The following is a 19,226-nucleotide window of genomic DNA, read 5'->3' as shown; positions in this document are numbered from 1 at the left end:
ATCAAAACTGGCTCTTCAATGCATGAGACCCCCAGATGATTTGAGAATCGGCTTGGAGCAATGGCAAATGATTTAAAGCCTCAAAGTGCCGTCTAAAATCGGATTAAGTAATGATTGGTTGTGAACGTGACCCCACATAGGTTTGCAAAGAGAAAGAGTTCTATAACTTTTGTTCACGTCAAACACTTCACCCCCACCCCATCAATCTTGTCAAGGGAGAATTATCCCATTTCAGAGGACAGGGAGATTGAGAGTCTGGACACCCAAGGATTTGGCTGGTGTTGAGTTTTTCCAAATGTTCCACGTTTAAAGACCCACAGTAGATTTGGTGCAGTTTTGGTGTTGAGTGTATTCCATTGTCTTCTAATCCTAATGAAAATTAACAGAAAAGCGTTAATTGGGCATCAATTCATACTTAACCTTAATCTGAATATTTGATGAACCGCAACTTTATGTTGCCCCTCATGCCATATTAACTTAGTTTACTGTAATAATATAAAATAATAAGTATAATTGTATCCTTATTGTTTTAAATACCCCATAAATTGAATCCAGCCTGAATTTGGCCAGCTTTAAATGGAATCTGCTGGAGAAATGTGCGATGCCTTTGGGAAGCTACAAACATCGTGTTTTGAGGTTTTCCATTGAGCAAGGGGTGGGGGGGATTATCAAGCATTTATTAGGCACCTACTGTGTGCCTGGATCTATGCTGTGCCATAATGCTTCTGTGGGTGTGTGTGTGTCTGAAGCCTTCTGCTTCCCCAATGACCTCCCCAGGTCTTGAGGTCTTGGGCTATTTCAATCTCATGCATTTTACTATCTCAGCATATAAAGCCTGGGTAACTTGAGAAAGAATAAAATATATTATAACGGACGGGTTGGAGAGGGGTTTCCTGAAATAACTACCTTCCCAGCCATCCCAGAGTCGCTCCAAAACTACTTCTCACTAGGTACAAACACTGGCTCTGAATCCCGATCATTTGACCTTGACCCCTATAAAACCGATTTTATTATATTTTTAAAACGCTGTGCGATTAACGCGGAAACTCTTTCCTGGGCACTTTCTCGCCATTGGAATCGCGTCCGTTTCTCAAAGTTCCAAAATAACCTTTCCCCGGTACAGATCGGTACCTCCGCCGGGGAAGGGCGGGGAGCCGCACCAGACGTGCCGGTGTGGAGAGCGAGCGAGCCAGCGAACTTGCAGCGCGAAGGGAAAATAAAACTTGTGGCTGGTGTTTGTGCCCGAGGGTCTCCGCCATCCCGGAGTCCCCCAGATCCTGGGGGGTGGGGGGGGGTCTCGGGAGCCGCCCGAGGAGCGCCAGGGTGTGGGCTTGCTCCCTACGTCCTTGACCTAAATTTTTGCGCGGTGGCTTGAAACTGAGCGCAGACCAGGGCGGGCGGCGAGTGCCATCCCCAGGTCCCGGCGGCGGCAGGGGACCGCGAGCGAACTTGAATGGAGATGCCGAACAGGGGGAGGGGGGCGTCTTCTCCCGGGCCCGGGTGGGGAGCGGCGGCGAGCTCCCCGCGCCTCCCCCTTCCCCGATCCTCCCGCCCCCCGCAGCCCATGTGATCCAGGGAAGTCGGGGTGCGCTCCCCTTTTTTAAAATTTTTTTTTTTTTACGCCCGTCTGTCTGGAGGCGGGGCCCCCTTCGGGCCTCGGGGCTCGCGCGCGTCGACCCCCAGGGTCCAGCAGCTGGGGGGGGGGGCCGAGTGAGCGCGCGCGCGGGCAGGCGGGGGCCGCACCGGGGTGCGTGACGTCACCGCATTGGTTACACGACGTTCTAGAACTCCGCCCCACGTGCGCCGGGGAGGAGGGGGAGGAGGAGGAGGAGGAGGAGATGGGGGTGGGGAGGAGGAGGGGGAGAGGTGGGGATGGGCCGGGGGGGCGGGGACGGGGGGGTGTGCGAGGCGGCGGGGCTGAGCTAAGCCGAGCCCACGTGTGACGGCTCTCGCCGCTGCCCCGGCTCCGCCGCTCGCAGAGAGATTCGGAGGAGCCCGGGCGGGGGGGAGGAGGCGGGGGAGGAGGGAGCGGAGATCTCGGGGCTCGGAGCCGGCCGCCGCTCCGCTCCGATCGCTGTGGGGCTCGGTGTTTCGGGGGTGGGGGGGCGGGGGGGCTCCGATATGGAGGCAAATGGGAGCCAAGGCACCTCGGGCAGCGCCAACGACTCCCAGCACGACCCCGGGTAAGTTTCCAGCCGCTGCCCACCGCGCCGCCGCCGCCGCCGGGCTCGCTCTCCTTGCCGCGGCGCGGGGACGGCGGTGCGCGGAGCCGGGCATCTCCGCGCCCCCCCCACTCCCGCCCTTCCGCGCCCCCCCCCCCGTGGAAGTTACACACCTTTGGATGGCGTTTCGCCGCCACCTTCTCCCCCACCCCACCTCCCGGCTCGCGCTCGATCGCTCCCCCCCGCTTTCCTTTTAGCTTTTGTAAGTTACACGTCAAAATGGCCGATCTGACATCGGTGCTCACTTCTGTTATGTTTTCTCCCTCTAGTAAAATGTTTATCGGTGGACTGAGCTGGCAGACCTCACCAGGTAAGGGAGGGAGGGGGGGACGCCTGGGTCCCCCCCTTCTTGGCTTCTTTATTGCTCTTTGTTATCCCGGTGTAGGAGCACCCCCCCCCCGCCGTTGGCTCCCCACTTCTCCTGTGCAAGGTTATTTTTTTTTTTTTTTAAATAGCAAATCCTTTCCGAGCCCTCTACACGACCTCTGTGGCCGAATTTCCCCCCCGCGCGCGCGTGTGCAAAAAAAATGCAAAAAACAAAACAGAATAACAACAGAAAACTACTTTTGGTTTTTGTCCTTGATCAAAATTTGCATTGCTTTTTTTTTTCTTTTCTCCACACCTTCTCTCTCTCCCCCCCCATCTCTCTCTTTCTCTCTCTACAGATAGCCTTAGAGACTATTTTAGCAAATTTGGAGAAATTAGAGAATGTATGGTCATGAGAGATCCCACTACGAAACGCTCCAGGTAAACCATTCCCTTCTGGGTTTTTTTTTTTTTTTTTTGCCTTTATTTTAGAACAAAGTTTTAAGTTTTATTTTTGGAGGTGTCTTCGGAAGTAGCTAAGCGGATTTAGAATGGGGCTCAGGCTCGTGGCTGGTCCGGAACGTCACTCTCCCCCACCCCACCCCACCATAACCCCAAAGGTTATGGTTAATTAGGGCTGAACTCTGAATACAGAGATGCCCATCTCTTTCGCTTGAAGTCATTTCCCGTTGCTTCTTTTTCTCTTGTTTAAAATGACATTCAGCTTCATTCACTTTCCACATAGTTTTTTTTTTTTTTTTTTTCCCCAATGTGTGCCTTCCTTATACTCCCAGCTCCCCAAACTCTGAAGTCCCCTCTTGGAAAGGTGGGTGAATCTCTCTGGGTTGCCGGACCCCCTCCGGGATACAACAAAGCCTTAAGAAAGGGAGGAGGAGAGGAAACTGAGGCGCCCAGGGTGGAGGCACCAGCCTCTTCCAAGTTACCTCCAGCCGCCCTGCCCCCGTTCCACTTCCCCCATTAACCTTGATATTTTTTTTTTCCTTCCTGCGAGGTGGAGGGCTGTAGGCAGGAGAGTAGACTTAGGGGAGGGACGTGGGGATGGGGGTGTGTGGGGGGCAACTTTTGCTCCCCTTCTGCATGAGGTCTTACTCCTTGTTGCTTTCAATGGTGTCACATTTTCTTGTTTGTTTTCCTCCCTCTTTGTCTCCTTTCAGAGGCTTCGGTTTCGTCACGTTCGCAGACCCAGCAAGTGTAGATAAAGTATTAGGTCAGCCCCACCATGAGTTAGATTCCAAGACGGTAGGTTGCTTTTTGTTTGTTTGTTTGTTGTGGTGGTTGTTGTTGCTCGCCCCTTTTCAGGAACGATCTGGGCATTGACAGCCCTATTTAAAGGGACAGCGCCTTCTTTTGCTTCTGTGCTAGAAATGGGTACTTTTAAACCGAGCTAGCTAGCGAGTTGGCTCAGAAGTTTGCTGCGTTGGCTGGGTTTGGGGTTTTCTTTTAGAGCCTGTCCCATTGCAGCTTCGGGAGTCTGGGAGGAGGGGATTTGACTCCCCCGAGGGGCTATTCTCCCGGCCAGGGGGACTGTACAGAGAAACTACCAGAGAGCAGAGGGAACTTTGTCAGCCAGCACTGCCCGCGTTACCAACTGTAGCTGTGGGAATGGCTTGTTGGAGGCACAGCCTGCTTCCCGGCTGAGGGAAGCCAGGGTGGCGGGGGGGAGGGAGGGGGTGCCCATCCTGGGTCCAGGCAACAGGTTTCTCTTGGTGCACTTGGGATTTGGAATGCGGTTTGAGAAGAAAAGGAGTCGCTAGCAGAGCCAAGCTGGGCATCCAGTGGGGTGACTCCAGATGGCGTGAAACCGAAGCCTGATAAGGCCTTGAGTTTCAAAGTGATTTTTTTTTCTTTCTTTTCTTTCTTGGCTCCTTTCATATGAGTGTGGGTACTTTTATAGCATTAGAAGTTTTTAAAATCCAGATTGGAGAGGGGGGAAAAGTTGCTAGGGTGAGGTCAGAGAGGAAGGGAAGAAAGAATTGTCAGTCTGTAATAATAAATGTAATGTTAGGGGAGGCTGGGGAGTGTTTTATTTAAGCCCCTGTGTTGTCTTCCTGCCTCTCCTCCCTTCCCTGTACGTCTACTGTAATTTCCCCACGATTTTTTTTTTTTAATATCTGCTTAAACCGAGGCCTTGAGGTGATGTTGGGATGTAGTGGTGGGCAGTGTGGGGCTCCACTTCTCTATGGTGGGCTCCAGGGATGGAGCTAGAGATGGGGTTCTCCTTCTAGTGGTCCATCATGAATTTGGGCAAGTTATTCCCTGTCTCTGGCCTCAGTTTCCTCTTCTGTAAAACAAACAGAACAAGGTCATCTTTTAGATTCTTTTGGGTTTAACATTGAAAGCCAAAGAGATGGAACACTGAATGGAAGAGAAGAAAAGAAAAAAACCTGACAACCTTTGATATGCACTCTTATTGATTTTGCAAATTCACCCTCTTTCTCTGATCAAAGAGGTCAGGGGCTGCCCTCTCTCCCCAGGAAAAGACCTCACATACTTAGTAGCTTTATTAATTTTCTTGGAAGTATTTTAGCTTATGGCTCAGACATTTTGTACTTTTAGAGAATTTAATTTCAGGAATAATCATTTGTAGGGTGATAATGGATGTCTGAGGATTTTTTTTTTTTTCTCCTTGACTTCTTGGCTAGATATTTTTAAAAACTCGTAAAATTAATGAGGAAAATCATCTCAAGGCAAATTCTTGAATTTCTGGTCTACCCCCCTCTCCCCACCTGGGTGGGAGAATTAGAATTTGGTTTCTGAGGTGGCTGGTGGGTTGATCCTTCAGCGTCAAGGGCATAGCCTACAGTTTCCCTCCCTAATTGTTTGTAGACGTGGTAGCTATTATTTAGTATAACCTAGCTTTTGACTTTGTTTCAACGTTCAGTGCAGGAGGCAGAAGGCGGTTGGTTTATTGACATGGAAACGAGGATCTTGTTTACCCTTACCTTAAAAGCTTTGTTTAGGTAACGGCCATTCGCATCCAAATTAGTACCCTAGTGTTTCCTAGAGGACTGTAGATGCAGTAAGTAGAGTTGTACCTAACTAACTAATGTTTTAATTTTTGGTAGTTTTCTTTTTTTTTTGTTGTTCATCTTTAAAAACTAGTTGACAGGGATGTACAAAAGGTTGGGATTTGCCATCTTGCCTTGACCCCTCCTCTCCTTTAGAGATCTCCGCGTGTAAACTTTGCACGCTGACCTCAGTGCCATGCGTGGATGTCACCACACACAGTATAGTTCCGAATTGGCTTTTGGTTTTGTCATTTTAGTTTTTTTAAAGCTTATCACATTTTTCCTTGTGTCGTCTCCCCTCACCTCCTGACCTCTCCTTTGATGTGCCCTTTATCTTTTGTCCCGAAAACAAGGTGGACTTCTTTTACAATTGTGTGCTGGTCAGCTAAAAAAAAAAAAAAAAATAAATAAATAAAATCCTTTCGGAGAGTGTTTTTGAACAGATGCTTCTGTCCTATGTTTGGTCAACAGAATGGAAAATCCACACCTGTTGTATTTCTCTTGTAGATGAGCTGTAGTCAGTGCTGGGCACACCTGTAGATGCAGTAATGTTAATCTTTATGAAAGGGTAGTTTCTAGATCAGAGATTTTGGGGGTCTCTTTTAGCGTTTGAAAAGTAATCTCTCATTTCTCAGGTGATGCTTCAAGCTAGAAAACACGAAACAGACTTTTATTAGGTCTTTAAACTACCTTAATAAAAGCGATAAATCCTTGTGCGTCTTTACTGCCCGGGGTCCTAGGGGATGTTAAGTCAGGGAACAGAGAAGCTATCAGTGGTGAGCTTTTCATCCTTTGCTCTTTTTCCCAAAGCAGTATTTTTTTTCCCTCCATGACAGAACTGAAAACAAATTCAGGTTTACTTTTTAGAAGGGAAAAAATTTAATGCAAAAGCCAAAGCCTTTAAATAAATAACTTGCAGCCGTATTCATGCCCTGAGTTGGATTTTATCCAAAGATTTATGACATTTAGAATTTTGATGAAAATCTACAATGGAAAATGATTTTTTTTCTTCTTTTTATCTATCCAGTAACTTTTTTTCCTCCTCACTTCAGCCTGTTGGATTCAATTGCTTCTGTGGGAATTGTTTTGAGTTGTAAAAACTAGTCTCTGATTGAGAATCATGTGCTCTCCAGGCTTCTGATTTGAAGTGGAGAAGTTTTTCCATTGAGATGGAGGTGGAGGTGGGGATACCCTAATTCTCAGACTAGATTCTGAATTTTTTTTTTTTTTTTTTTTTGGCGGTGCTGTGGATTGAACCCGGAGATGTTTTACCACTGAGCCACATCCCCAGCCCTTCTTATTTTTCATTTTGAGACAGGGGTATTGCTAAGTTGCTGAGCCTGGCCTCATACTTGTGATCCTCCTTCCTCAGCCTCCCAAGTTGGTGGGATCACAGGTGGGAACCACCACTGATTGTGACTTTTTTTTTTTTTTCAGTCATTTTATTTTTCACCATCGCCAGGCTGACCTTTTCTTTTTGAATTTGAACTTAGGTCACTCATAGATTTTTACCCTATATGTGGTTTTTTTTTTTTTTTTTTAAATCCGGGTGTATTTAGTTCAGGTGCATTTTTTTCTCTTTCTTTTTTAAATTATACTTATTTTAAGAACCAAGTCCAGCTCCGCAGTTTTGGACACCTGCTTTCTTTTGAGGTTTAACTCCGGAACAGATCTTTTTGATTAATCCTGGGTCACTTTATTTTGCTAAAATTCAAGCAGAGCATTGTGTTGGATCTGATTACTTGGTGCTAGAAGGGCTTATGTTGAATTTTCAGGTTATGATTTTTTTCAGTGATGACCTTGCTCCTGTCTTTTCTCCTGGACTCACATTGCAGATTAGCTGTGAGTAGCTTTTACTGGGCAGTGTCTGTGGAAGAGAATCCCTTGTCTAAATAAGGGTATATGACACCTGGTTTATGAAGAGCATCACACACTGAGATGCACCATGAGGCATTTCAGAAAGGCCAATTTTGGGGGGATGATGAAAGCTGAGCTCAGCATTGAAGGGACTTTGCAGGTGCCCAAGAAGTTAATAAATGCCAAGATATAAGCCTGAGAAATGAGTGATTAATAATTAGGTGATTGATCCTATTTTTTCCCCTTTCCTTAGCATTTCACTGACTCCTACTTTTCCATTTTTCCCCCCAGATTGACCCCAAAGTTGCATTTCCTCGTCGAGCGCAACCCAAGGTAAGTAGGAGAACCAATGATAGGCTTTTAGGATTTGCAATGAATGTAAGGATTTCAAGTTCGCATGGAGCTTTGACCGTGCAGTGTTGAAACCCAATATCCGCTGTACTTTAGGGTGTCAGCATGGGTGGTGAGTGCAGACCAGCGGTTCAATGGGATAACCCCACGGCTAGTGCGCCTCTAAGTTTGCTGTCCCCAGGTGGGTTCTGAGCATCCAGCTGGGGAGAGGGACAAGTCTGATCCTCAGCTGGAGGAGTTGGCTCCGTCTGTTGTAATATTTATGCAAGTGTTCTGTTTATTTTTTAAGCGTTGCTGAGATCCTATTGGGAAAAAGTGGAACATTTCTCTGTGACTCTCACTCTGGAAGGGTATTCTTGAGTTGGAGTTTTTGGAGAGGAATAGAATGAATTTAACTTGGAAACAACTTCTTAGACCCCCTAAAGCCATAAGTCTGAGAGCAGAAGCAGGGGATATCGTGGTTTCAAGTTGTTTGGATAAATCAGGGCAAACTTGAAACCAACAGTGTTGCTTATTTTGTGCCTGGGCGGACAAGTTCGGAAAATGTTGTAACCCCGAAGGAGTGATACTCCAAGACTTGCTGAAAGGATTGAGACAGGGCTGCACTTTTTTAGAAGTGTGTAGTTAACATAGTTCTCACTAAGCCTGCCTGCTAGGTGGCCCAGAGGACACAGCTGCGTGAAGTCCACGGTTAGGTCGGAAGGGCTTAGGGGGTCTGTGCTCAGTTTACACTTTTGAGGTATGCTTTCTGCTTCCTTGTGTAACCTTGGAAGAGATACTTTTCTGTATCTGTGGCCTTGACCCTGTCAGGTGAAAGGGGAAGAGTTGAAGGTTCTAGATTGCAAGACACAAAGGAAAAGGGTTATGTGGCTCTTTGCAAATTCAATTTACTTCTTTAAGCACAGTCTCTTGGAGAGGAACCTTCTAACTATAAAGGGGAAAACAGTTTTGTACATTATCACAGAAAAAAGTGGGCTGTTTTGGATGATATTTTGAGAATTTCACGTCTGGATCCTGCTACGTGAGTGAGTGATTCTTTCTTTCTCTTCCTTTTTAAAGATGGAACCAGAATTCCTTAGGTAAATATACTGACATATTTTCTTAAGGTATTTTCTTCCCCCCAGTGCTTACGTAGACGGTAGGAATTAACGAACTGAAGGGGTTAGATTACTTCTGTACATAGCACAGCCTTTGGGATCATCTTAATGTGTGTAGTTGCTTTCCAAACTGTGTGATCCTTTACATTTAAGAAGGCTTCCCAGGCTTAGCGGTATTTCCTGGGTTTGGAAGAACTGCTGTTTCTTCCGTAAGTGTGAATCTTCAAATTTCCAGGTTAGTCATTTGATCACTCAGAAACTTGGATCAGATTACCCTAGAGGGAAGCTGGAAAAATCCCTGACTTGGTTAAAGCATGGGTTTGACCTGTTTTCTCTTCCCCTTTGTTATCCCTACCTCTCCCCCGCCCCCATGTTTTCTTTTTAAACTAGGAAGGCAATATTTCACTTTAATGTATTCTGTCATTTGGTTTTTTCAGTGATACATTTAACTTGAAAACAAGATACACTATTTCTCAAACTTGTGGAGTCATGCATCTTCCAGCCCTCTGTGCTGTTGAGGCGAATGGTCCAATGTGCATTAATATCAAATCAGTTGGTGGGGGGGGACATGGAATTCTGGGGAATTTGTAATAATGACACTTGTCACCTAACAAAGGGCTTCTCTGTCTCAGTTTCCTCATCTGTAAAGTGGGAGTGATGACAGTAGCTTCCTCAGAGGGTTTTAGGGAAGAATAAAGGTCACGATGGTTCATGGTAAGAGCTTTGCAACTCATCATTACCATTATGATTGTCATTTTAATCATCCTGAGGGTAGTAATGTTTGCAAGCTCCCCAGCCTGGCTTCAGATGCCAGTTGTGCCACTTCTTAGCTGTGTGAACTTAGAAAAATGACTCAACTTCCCCGAACCTCAGTTTTGCCTTCTCACAGGATTTTTCTACAGATTAAATAAAATTAATGTGCTTTAAAAAAGGCCTGGTGCACAGTGATACCATATGTAGTGCCTGCCATTTTTACTATTATTTTTTGTTAGGTGCTCACCCCAGCACTATGAGAGGTCAGGTAATAATAATGATACTGAGTGAATGTACGTGCCAGGAACCGTTGTCAGGACTTGCTGTGTATTAATCCAGGTAGTCCCCACCATGGCTATAAGGTGGGTCTTAGCATTATCTCCAGCGTATAGATGAGGAAACTGAGCCACTGATGGCTTGAGAAGTGGTACAGGAGATTCACCGCATAACTTTGCTCCAGAACTGGACCTTTTACCGTGTGCTTTCCTGTGGGGGTACCACTGGGCCTCCCTGCTCTGTCTCGGAGGAGGAGACAGGCTCTTCGAGGCCAACTGGGTGCTAGGAGCAGAGCCACAGCCAGACACTTCAGACTGTGAAGTTCTGCAGTTTGGGATTAGGGTCATTCTCCTCCCCCTGCTCTGTGACCCTGATATGTACTCTTTTTTTTTTCCCCCGTGGTGCTGGGGATCCAACCCAGGGCCTTGTGCATGCGAGGCAAGCACTCTACCAACTGAGCTATATCCCCAGCACCTGTCATGTACTCTTGCTTCATCCGACCACTCAGGGGATCCTTTTAGACCGTTCTGATTTTGCTGCACCTGGTGAGGCACCCCGAGAACCTTCTAGGTGTGTGGTGGTTGGGATTTGGAGCAGAGTGGGTAGAAAGGGCCATTTTCTGTCTGTCATTATTTTGAACAGAATTTGAGCTTGGCCACCAGCATTTCAGATTAAAGTTACTTTGGGGGACCACAGCCGGGCTGGCAGGAGTGTAGAACTTTCAAAGAAAGCCTATGCATTGATTGTTTATCTCCCTTCAATGTAACTTCTACGAGTCTGCTTTAAAGGTCGCAGTGGCACAGTGAACTGGACTCCTCCTTGTGGACTGGCTGAGGACCTAGTAAAGGATAAGTCACTTTGCCTTTCAGTTAAAACTCATTTGTCTGCTTTCTAGCTGCCCCAGAGAAATATTCCATGGAGGTGTTAAAACAAGGCTAGTGGAAAGAAGCTGTAACTTAAGATGCAGGGAAATCTGTGGCAGTGAAGAACAGATTTTGTATTAGAACTGTCATAATATTCTTTAATGTATCATAAATAAAAATCTGTTTTGACCAGAATTTTAATGAGGGACGGAAGGAAGGGTTTGGAAGCCTGCAATTCAGTCATCACCCTCCGCGACGTCCATGTTCACATCTCAAGTGAGGTATAATGAGCTTTATTAACCAGTCCAGGGATAACTCTTTGGAGACCGGTGACCGTTAATTAGTGAAGTACATTTTGATCAGGAGAAGAAGAGGGTCCATTCAATATCTTTCTATTTTTTTTCCCGGATGATTACTTCATTTTGTAAAATATGTAAGAGTCTCCTCCTTCGTCTTTTTAAAAATTAAAATGGTCATGCTATTCTCAAAAGATGACTTAATTTGAAGCTGTTGGAGAAATGAGGATGATGGGGATCAATCATGCTGTGTCCTTCCTTTGTCCCCTTTGGGATGAAGTGTTGGCTGCCTGGAAGAGTTTCACTGGAGTCTGTGGCCGCTTTTTCTTCTGTGGAAGAACCAAGAGGCTCCTTAGCATCTATCGGCGAGAGTGGAGCCTGGTGTCACTCGCCATCTGTTCTAATTATCCTTGTGTATAAAAACACATTCCCCACTCCTCCCAATTGCCATTCCCCTCAAGTTCTATTTTTGTTTTTTTAAATTTAAATCAATTTTTTAAAAAAACTGATACATAAAAACATAAACATCGTCCATATTAACGGGGTGCCATGTGTCGCTTCCGTTCTTGCGCATCTTGAGCCTCCTTAAGGTTTTAGAGCCCAGAACCTTAGCTGATGACCCCGAGAGAGATCATTTCTTCAGCTTGTTGCCACTTGCTTTCTGTTGCAGCTGGGTCACTGTGGGTGAGCCACTTGAGCCCCTCCAAGTCTCAGTTTGCATCTCTGTTAAAAAAAAAAAAATTGGGAACATTTGTACGTATCACGTGGCACTGTTTAGAAGACGAATCTAAAATTCTTTGCTGAGAGTCATGTACCAAGTGGCACCCGGCCAAGGTCTGGTGATACTATCATTATAGAATCCTTATATTTTGTGGTACTAGGGATTGAGCCCAGACAGTGCTCTACCACTGAGTGACATCCCCAGACCTATTTATTTATTTATTAATGGAGATAGGGTTTTGCTAAACATTGCTGAGGCTGGCCTCCAATTTGCAATCTTCCCGCCTCAGCCTCCTGAGTAGCTGGGATTACAGGCCTGTCCCACTGTGTCCGGCTCGTTATAGAATTATTTTAATAGAACAACAACAACAATGAGAAAAATTACAATACGGGGATGCCCTCAGGAAAAAAACCATCTCAGTTGGAGCGTAAGCTCCCTGGTGGCAGGGAGCTGTTGACGGTCAGTGCTCAATAATTAAATGAATGATGTGAGTCGAGCCTGCCCTTTTCCCAGGGGAGGCATCTGTCACCTAGTTGGTTGTTTCAGGTCCCCACCACGGTTAAGGTATGGAAGGGTTGAGCTAGTGGACAGGTTTTCCTGTTCCTTGTGTTGTCCTCTGATACGGCTTCAGGGCCCTGGAAGGTTCTCTCTGAAGCACGCCTCCAGATGGGTGCTGTGGCAGTGCGGGCGATTTCACGCACACCTCCCCGTTCCGGGGGAATGGTTTCTTGGCAGCTTCTCAAGGGCGAAGGGTGAGCTTCTTGCATCTGGCTTTCCCTCGCTGTGCTGCGGCGGGTCGGGTCACTCTAGCATCTTGCCATCTTGGGTGATCTGCAGCCGTCATTTTGGCAGCCACCGTTAACCGACCTGTCGGTGGCTTTTCTCGTCCCTGCGAGGATGTGGTGGCGTGTCTGCGGCCCTTTTCCACACCAGTGAGGACCTCGGAGGGATTAGTGGCTTAGCTTCTTGCTCGTTGGGGAGAGCGCGCTGCTCCTTCCTGCCTTCCAAGTCGGGAGCAGGTGTCAGCTTGCGGAGGAGGGGCACCTTGTCCTACAAATGTCCTCTCCCAGGATTTGCCTTTCCTCCCTGTGCTGGCGTTGCTTTGCTAAGGTCAGTCAGCAGAGATGACAGAGCTCCTGGGCCCCGTGTCAGGTGTTTCTTGACACACAGGTGAGCCTCCTTTTCCTCCCAGGAAAGCTGGGAGAGGAGGGTAGCTGCGGAGGCTCCAGCTGACCGTCCTGTGTGCCCCTTTAAGTGGCGTGCAGTGCATTCTCAGGTCCTATTTTGGGTTTTTAAACGTGGAAATTCTTTGCTGGGAAGCCTGGGGAACACACCAGGGCATATTGCTCCTCATCTCCCCCGCTCTTGTTGGATTCTTATTTAGCAGGAGCTTGAGTAATGGTTCCCTCTGTGTGTGATCTCCATTTGCAGGGATTCGGGAAGCCTTCCGATTTTCCTGGTGCCCTCTGAACACAGCCTTAATGTCATAGCCTCATGCTTCAGGTCCTTCAAGATCTGTGTGAGGGACTCTTGCCTCTCCCTCCCTTGAATCCATGGTGCCTTGTGGACCCCTGTCTCCTCATGCTGGTGTACACAACAGATCCCTTTTTGACAAAGCCTGGCTCAAGCCATCCCCACTCCCTCTTGGAAGCACAGCCCTGCATCCTTGCTTAAGGACGGGGGCCACATGCTGAGAAATGAGTCATGAGGTGATTTTTGTCATGCAAACCTCATAAAGTGTCCTGCGCATACACGAACTAAAATGGCCAAGATGTCATCAGGCTGCATAATTGAACGGGACCACTGTGGTGTAGGTGGTGCCACCCCTGACCACAACATGACATGGTGCATGACTGTAATGCTTCTTTCTCTCGATTTCCACAGCGCTTTACCTTTTCTTTGGTTGTGGCTTTTTGAACAATAATAAGGTAACAAAACTCACAAAGCACCTCTGTTAGGGCTTGTGTTAGGCATTCGCTCACTCATTCATTTTCCTAATACCATTGAGCACTGGCTCTCAATGCCAGACCAGTGTGAGGCTTTGGGGTAGGGTGCAGAGGACAAAGCCCCTGCCCTCATGGAGCTTTTCCTCTAGTGGAGCAGTAAGCTCAGAGCAAACTGGTAAGTGTAGTGAGTGCATGCTATCAGATGTCTGCCCCAGTCAGCATGATGGTGGGAATGGGAGGGACCTAGCTTTTAATACTTCCTGTTGTCACTTTCAGTAGTTGAGTAATTATTTACCAGGTTCTGCTCAGCACCAGAGTTTGTGTTAGGCACATTGTTCTGAGTTTTATGGTATTTAGGCTCATGGATGGTTGCCTCCACTGGACACAAGCGTATCTTGCTAATTCTTAGCTCTCTTACATCTGCACTTTTGTACGTCCTAGACTTCCATTTAGACAGGATGAGAGCAAAATGACAAAGGAGACACAGTTGTTGGGCCCAGGGATGTTTGTTACAGATTGGGGGGCGGGGTACCCTGTGCTACAGGAAAGGATACGCTGAGCTTGGGAAAGCACTTAGAGGAAAGGAGATCTTGAGTTTCTCAGAGGAGGTGGTCTTTTCCCCAGATCCTGAAAAGCAGGTAGAAAGCAAGAATGGCAGGAATTCAGTCCTTCCTTGCAGCAGGAACCAGAGGGTGTGTGCCGCAGGGCCACCTGGGGTAGGTTGTGGAAGGGTGTGCCAGGCAGAACACATGGGTTTGTGCTTTGTTTGGCAGGGGATGGGAGCCTATTGTACGTGTTCAGGTTCTTGGGGATGCTGTGAGCCCTCTTGGATCCTTAGGGAAGCCGGGGTCACTGTGGGACTGTGGCTGATGCAGTGTCACAGAGAGCTTCCCATCTTGGCCTTGGGACCTACGTGTTATTCAGACTGGATCCTCTCAGGCAGGACTCTCCTTCAGGAGTGAGGCTCTTACCTGCCCTGATCTCTGTGGGTATGGCAGCTTGCAAAGAGCTCTGTGCTGTTTCTACCTCCCGTCTTCCCCTCCTCTTCCTCAACAAGGAACCACGTGGAGACAACTTCCAAAGTTTGCGTTTGTCCTGGTCTGAGCTGCGATGGTAACCTCACCATATGTAAACCGTGAGATGCTGTTTTTCAACGGGGAGATCACAGATTCCTCGTGGGAAACTCATGTCCTGTTGTTCCAAGCAGCCTGACCCGTGACTGCTTGGGTAGTGTGTGCTTGGGGTCTCCTGTGGCTGGTGGCTGCTTGATGTGAGGAACATGCATTTTAGGAATCAGATCTCGTTTTCTGTGAGAGGTGAGGAGGTGCGTTCTTGGGGCCAGGCACTGTGGCACGTTAGAGCAGCAGCCTAGGATGATTGGTCCCTCTGGGGCAGGTGTCCCTCTCCATCCTCAGTATAACAAAATATCCCCCATTCTCCCTTTCTTTTGAGGTTAAGGAGCCCAAGCTTTCAGCTCTTTGGAAAGTTATTCTTAGGGTAGGTGCCTGGCTGCTGTGCTGCTTTTAATTCTAAGACTTTGAATAATTAAAAACAAAAGTTTCAATTCAAAATAGTATTAAGCCTCTGTATTCCCCCTGCCCCAGAACTGGAGATTTAACCCAGTGACACTTTTACCACTCAGCTACACCCTAGCCCTTTAGAACATTTTTTTTTTTTTTGAAAATCTGAGACATGGTCTTGGCTAATAAGTTGCCTGAGTTTCCCTTGAACTTGTGATCTTCCTGCCTCAGCCTAGAATTACAAGTGTATGCTAGAGTACCAACTATGTATTCTTTTTTGTATTTTTAAAAAGTTCTTTTAGTTGTAGATGAATACAGTACCTTTGTTATTCATTTGTTTATTTTTTTAATGTGGTGCTGAGGATCAGACCCAGTGCCTCATACGTGCTGGGCAAGTACTCTACCACTTAGCCACAACCCCAGCCCCAGCTGTGTATTAATCTCCTTTAGCTTAACCTTTACAATGACCTTTTCCAGTTGTTGGTATTATCTCCACTTGACAGATGGGTAAACTGAGGCCTGAGACAGTAAACAGCTTTCCTGGGGCCATTCTAAGAAAGGGGTTGGCCTTTGCACCAAAGTTTGTCTGGATCCCAGCCAGACAACTGGATCCCTGACAGTTGGGTCCACTGCATCCAACACACGTAGGTAGAGTTTCAGCTCTCCCACTTTGCCTGACCAATGTGAAATGCCCAGGCTAAGAAAGAGAATTTGTTGGGGCTGTGGATGTGGCTCAAGCGGTAGCGCACTCGCCTAGCGTGCGTGCGGCCCAGGTTCCATCCTCAGCACCACATACAAAAGAAGATGTTGTGTCCGCCGAGAACTAAGAAAAAATAAATAAATATTAAAATTCTCTCTCTCTCTCTCTCTGTCCCCCTCTCTCTCTCACTCTCTCTTTAAAAAAAAAAAAAAAAAGAAAGAATTTGTTATAGTTTTCTAAGAGCCTGTTTAGCATATAGGAAGTGACACTTTACCCAGCCATAGAATATTGGACAGATCACTTACTGGCTTTGTGCCTCCATTTTTACCTGTTAACTGGGGGATCAGTAGTACCTACCTGGTAGAATTGATGGGGGTGAAATGAGACGGCATCTCTGAGTGGCCACACATTGGTGCAGTGTAAGCATTAGTTATCTGTGACTGTCCTGTGATGGCACTGCTCAGATCATATGAGGACCTTACCTGGCAGCCTGTGGGTTGATGGGCACATTGCCCCTTTCTTTCGTGATGGATGAAATAGCACACAGCTTTCTGTGTCAGTGGCTTGGCCTGCTCATGGGGTCCTGGCTCTCCAGGCGAGATAGCATGCACCCTTTATCTCGGGCATGCTCCATGGGCATTAGGATTTCATTTCCTTTTCTGTATGGATGCCTGTGTTTTTGCTGCCTGTGAGAGTAAAGTCCTGGGAAGCAGCTAGGCAAGAGCTGAGACCCTGCTGTGTAAGAGGTCTCTCTCTCTCTCCCAGTCCTGGTCTTTATCTGCCTGGGGGTAGTTCCACCAATGACTGATCTGAAAGCATCACATTCATTTATTTGTCACTGGCTGTGACAAGCAAGTTAATGCTAATGGATTCTTTTTTTAGCCTGTTGTCTGGGATGAGTTTCTCCCAAATGTCCTGAAATCTAAGGCATTAGGGGAATGTGTAACTTTTATGGCAGGGGAGGATTTAAAAGATAAATAGGGTTTTGTGTAGAAGGGCCTTAAATTTAGGTTAGGGGCAAGAATGGCCAAGGGGAGCGGGGGAGGGATGCCAGGCCAGGACAGAGTCTTCTTTTTAAGAAATCCATTCAGAGCTCTAAATTGCTGTTTCTGTTTCAATTATGTGACAATTTCAAGGGTTTAGAAAAATCTAATAAAATGGTCTTGATGCTGCGTTCTAGGGAGAGTGCTTCAGAAGATCCAGGAGAATGAATTCCTTGGGGGTCAAGAGATTCTCGTTCCTGCCACCTCGGGGGCCTTCTTTCCTCTGGGTTTTTACATTTTTATTGTTTTGAAGGGCAGGAAATGGTGTAGGAATGTATTCAGGGCTTCATCCATATCCTCCACTGAAATGAATTATTCTCTTTGGGCAATTGCAAATAGACGGGCCACTGCAATCTCTCTTTTTTTTTTTCTCCCCTTTTTTAAGCTGACATATTGTAAACGACTTTCAGAGCGTGATTTGTGTGAGTAGTGATGTTGAATAAAGCACCAAAGAGAAGCCACTGGAGGAGGGGGGAGAGGGAGAAGGGAGGCCCTGGCAGAGGTTTTTTTTCTTTTCCCCAATCAAAGCTTTTGATAGTTTCCCAAAGAACAGAAGTTTACAATGGAAGCCGGCTCTCGGGCTGCCCACGGGAACAGAGTGCAGAAAGACCTAGTGTAGCAAAATGTGATGCTGAGTGACATTAATGAGGTGACCGCTCTGGTGGGAGGGAGGCAAAGAACCAGCCAGTCGCAGTTCCCATGACACTCCCGGCAGCGTGTTCCCGCCTGCACGCCTGCGTGGGTGCCCGTGTGTGTTTGTGCATGCACACACACTTTGTTTCGTATGTCTCCCGATGAAAGTTTTCATGCCCGACTCCGACGGGTGCACTGTAGTGTCCTCCACTTAGACTCCTACGGGTGACATGTGGTGTCCTCTGTTTCCACTTGCTGTTTTTAACCCTGGAGGCCCTTTGCCGCAGTCAGGGTGGGGGTCACAGGAGGCCAGCCTCCCGGGTGGGAACACCCAGGGGGGAGTGTGAAAAACCAGGAGTCTCGTTTCTAAAATGGATTCCAGGGAGAGGAGAAGAGGAAAACCTGTTGGTGTACAGCTTTACAAAAAAAAAAAAAAAAAAAAAATCCTTTTTTATTTTATTTTTTTTTTTTCAAATCCCCCAAAGGCTCTAGACGGATAGCACTTCATAGTAGTGGTATAAATGGATTTTTGCAACAACTTCTTCTTAAATATTTTAGTGTCTTGGAGAGGATTCTGTATTTCCATGTTGTTCTTGTGCAAGATTTTTCTAGTTACTCAAGAAAAACGGCAACATTCTGAGTCACTTACCCGGCTAAGGAGGTGAGAAACCCAGGCATCCCTGGCTTCCTGGACAAGCCCTAGGGAGTCCCTGGCTTTGTTAGGAAGGCAGCTGTACCTTTGTCTCCTTCCCCATCATGGGTTGGCTCAGCATTGTGCCCTGCAATGGGCCAGTGTTTGCAAACCTGCCCTCTTACGACAAGAGCTAGCTGGGCCTGGCTGGGTGAAAACTGCGTGTGCTGCTGATACCGCCCCTTTTTGTAGCTCTCCACTTTGTTTCCTCTGGGACAGCTCCCGCATATGTCATTTTCATAGCTAGAGGCAAACACACAAGTGTCTCAACTTACATGCGCAGTGCTCTACCAACACCAGCCAGTAGGTTCCCTGTCTCATCCACCTGGGGAAGACGGATCAGATGAGGATGCTGGATCCTGGGAAGGGATGGGGATGCGAACTTCCACCGACTGCTCCATGTATATATGTTTCCTCTTCTGTTTTCAAAGCAGATAATTGGTTTTAGTGAGAACTTCTGACTTGATTAGGGGGCCCTTAGGAAATTAAAGTGTGTTTGAATTTCACAAGTATAATTTTAATTATACAAATTTTGCATTTTTCACTAGGGAGCCAGGTTCGGAACTTGTTTTCCTGTACTAATAGGGGTAGTAAAGCTGATTATGGCAGAGTGCCTTAACTCAAATCGCTTTGAAAATAAAAATCCTTGGATCCGATCATTGTTTTCCCCTGCAGTACACGATGTTCAGGTTAACGTTCGTTCGCGTCCCATGTCCTTGTTAAAAATGATTTTTTTTTTTCGTGGATCTTCACAACTGTGGAGCAGACTGACCTGGTGGGGGTGGTGGTGGGGAACCTCATTATGAATTTTTCTGCTGCACTTGCTGAAAGAATTCAATTAAAGTTCTTGTGAGCACAAGTCCTGCCTGGGCAGCTTGGTTTGGCACGCTGCCACGTTTAGCCTGTCGTGATCGCCTTTATC

At 47.0% G+C, this 19,226-nt stretch overlaps 1 protein-coding gene across 9 annotated transcripts in view; it reads left to right on the top strand.

The window, feature by feature from the left end:
* The first annotated feature begins 2,106 nt into the window (after positions 1-2,106).
* Msi2 (musashi RNA binding protein 2) overlaps positions 2,107-19,226 on the top strand; it is a 366,811-nt gene continuing 349,691 nt past the window's right edge. For all 9 annotated transcript variants that reach the window (XM_077800895.1, XM_077800891.1, XM_077800892.1 and 6 more), the window contains exons 1-5: positions 2,107-2,183; positions 2,492-2,532; positions 2,888-2,969; positions 3,704-3,788; positions 7,706-7,747. In XM_077800895.1, the coding sequence (XP_077657021.1) occupies positions 2,122-2,183; positions 2,492-2,532; positions 2,888-2,969; positions 3,704-3,788; positions 7,706-7,747 (312 nt within the window). In that variant the 5' untranslated portion in view covers positions 2,107-2,121. The remainder of the gene's footprint in view (positions 2,184-2,491; positions 2,533-2,887; positions 2,970-3,703; positions 3,789-7,705; positions 7,748-19,226) is intronic.

The sequence above is a fragment of the Urocitellus parryii genome, chromosome 7 (genome assembly GCF_045843805.1).
Source record: "Urocitellus parryii isolate mUroPar1 chromosome 7, mUroPar1.hap1, whole genome shotgun sequence".
NCBI lineage: Eukaryota > Metazoa > Chordata > Mammalia > Rodentia > Sciuridae > Urocitellus > Urocitellus parryii.
This window is presented reverse-complemented; position numbering and strand designations above follow the sequence as displayed.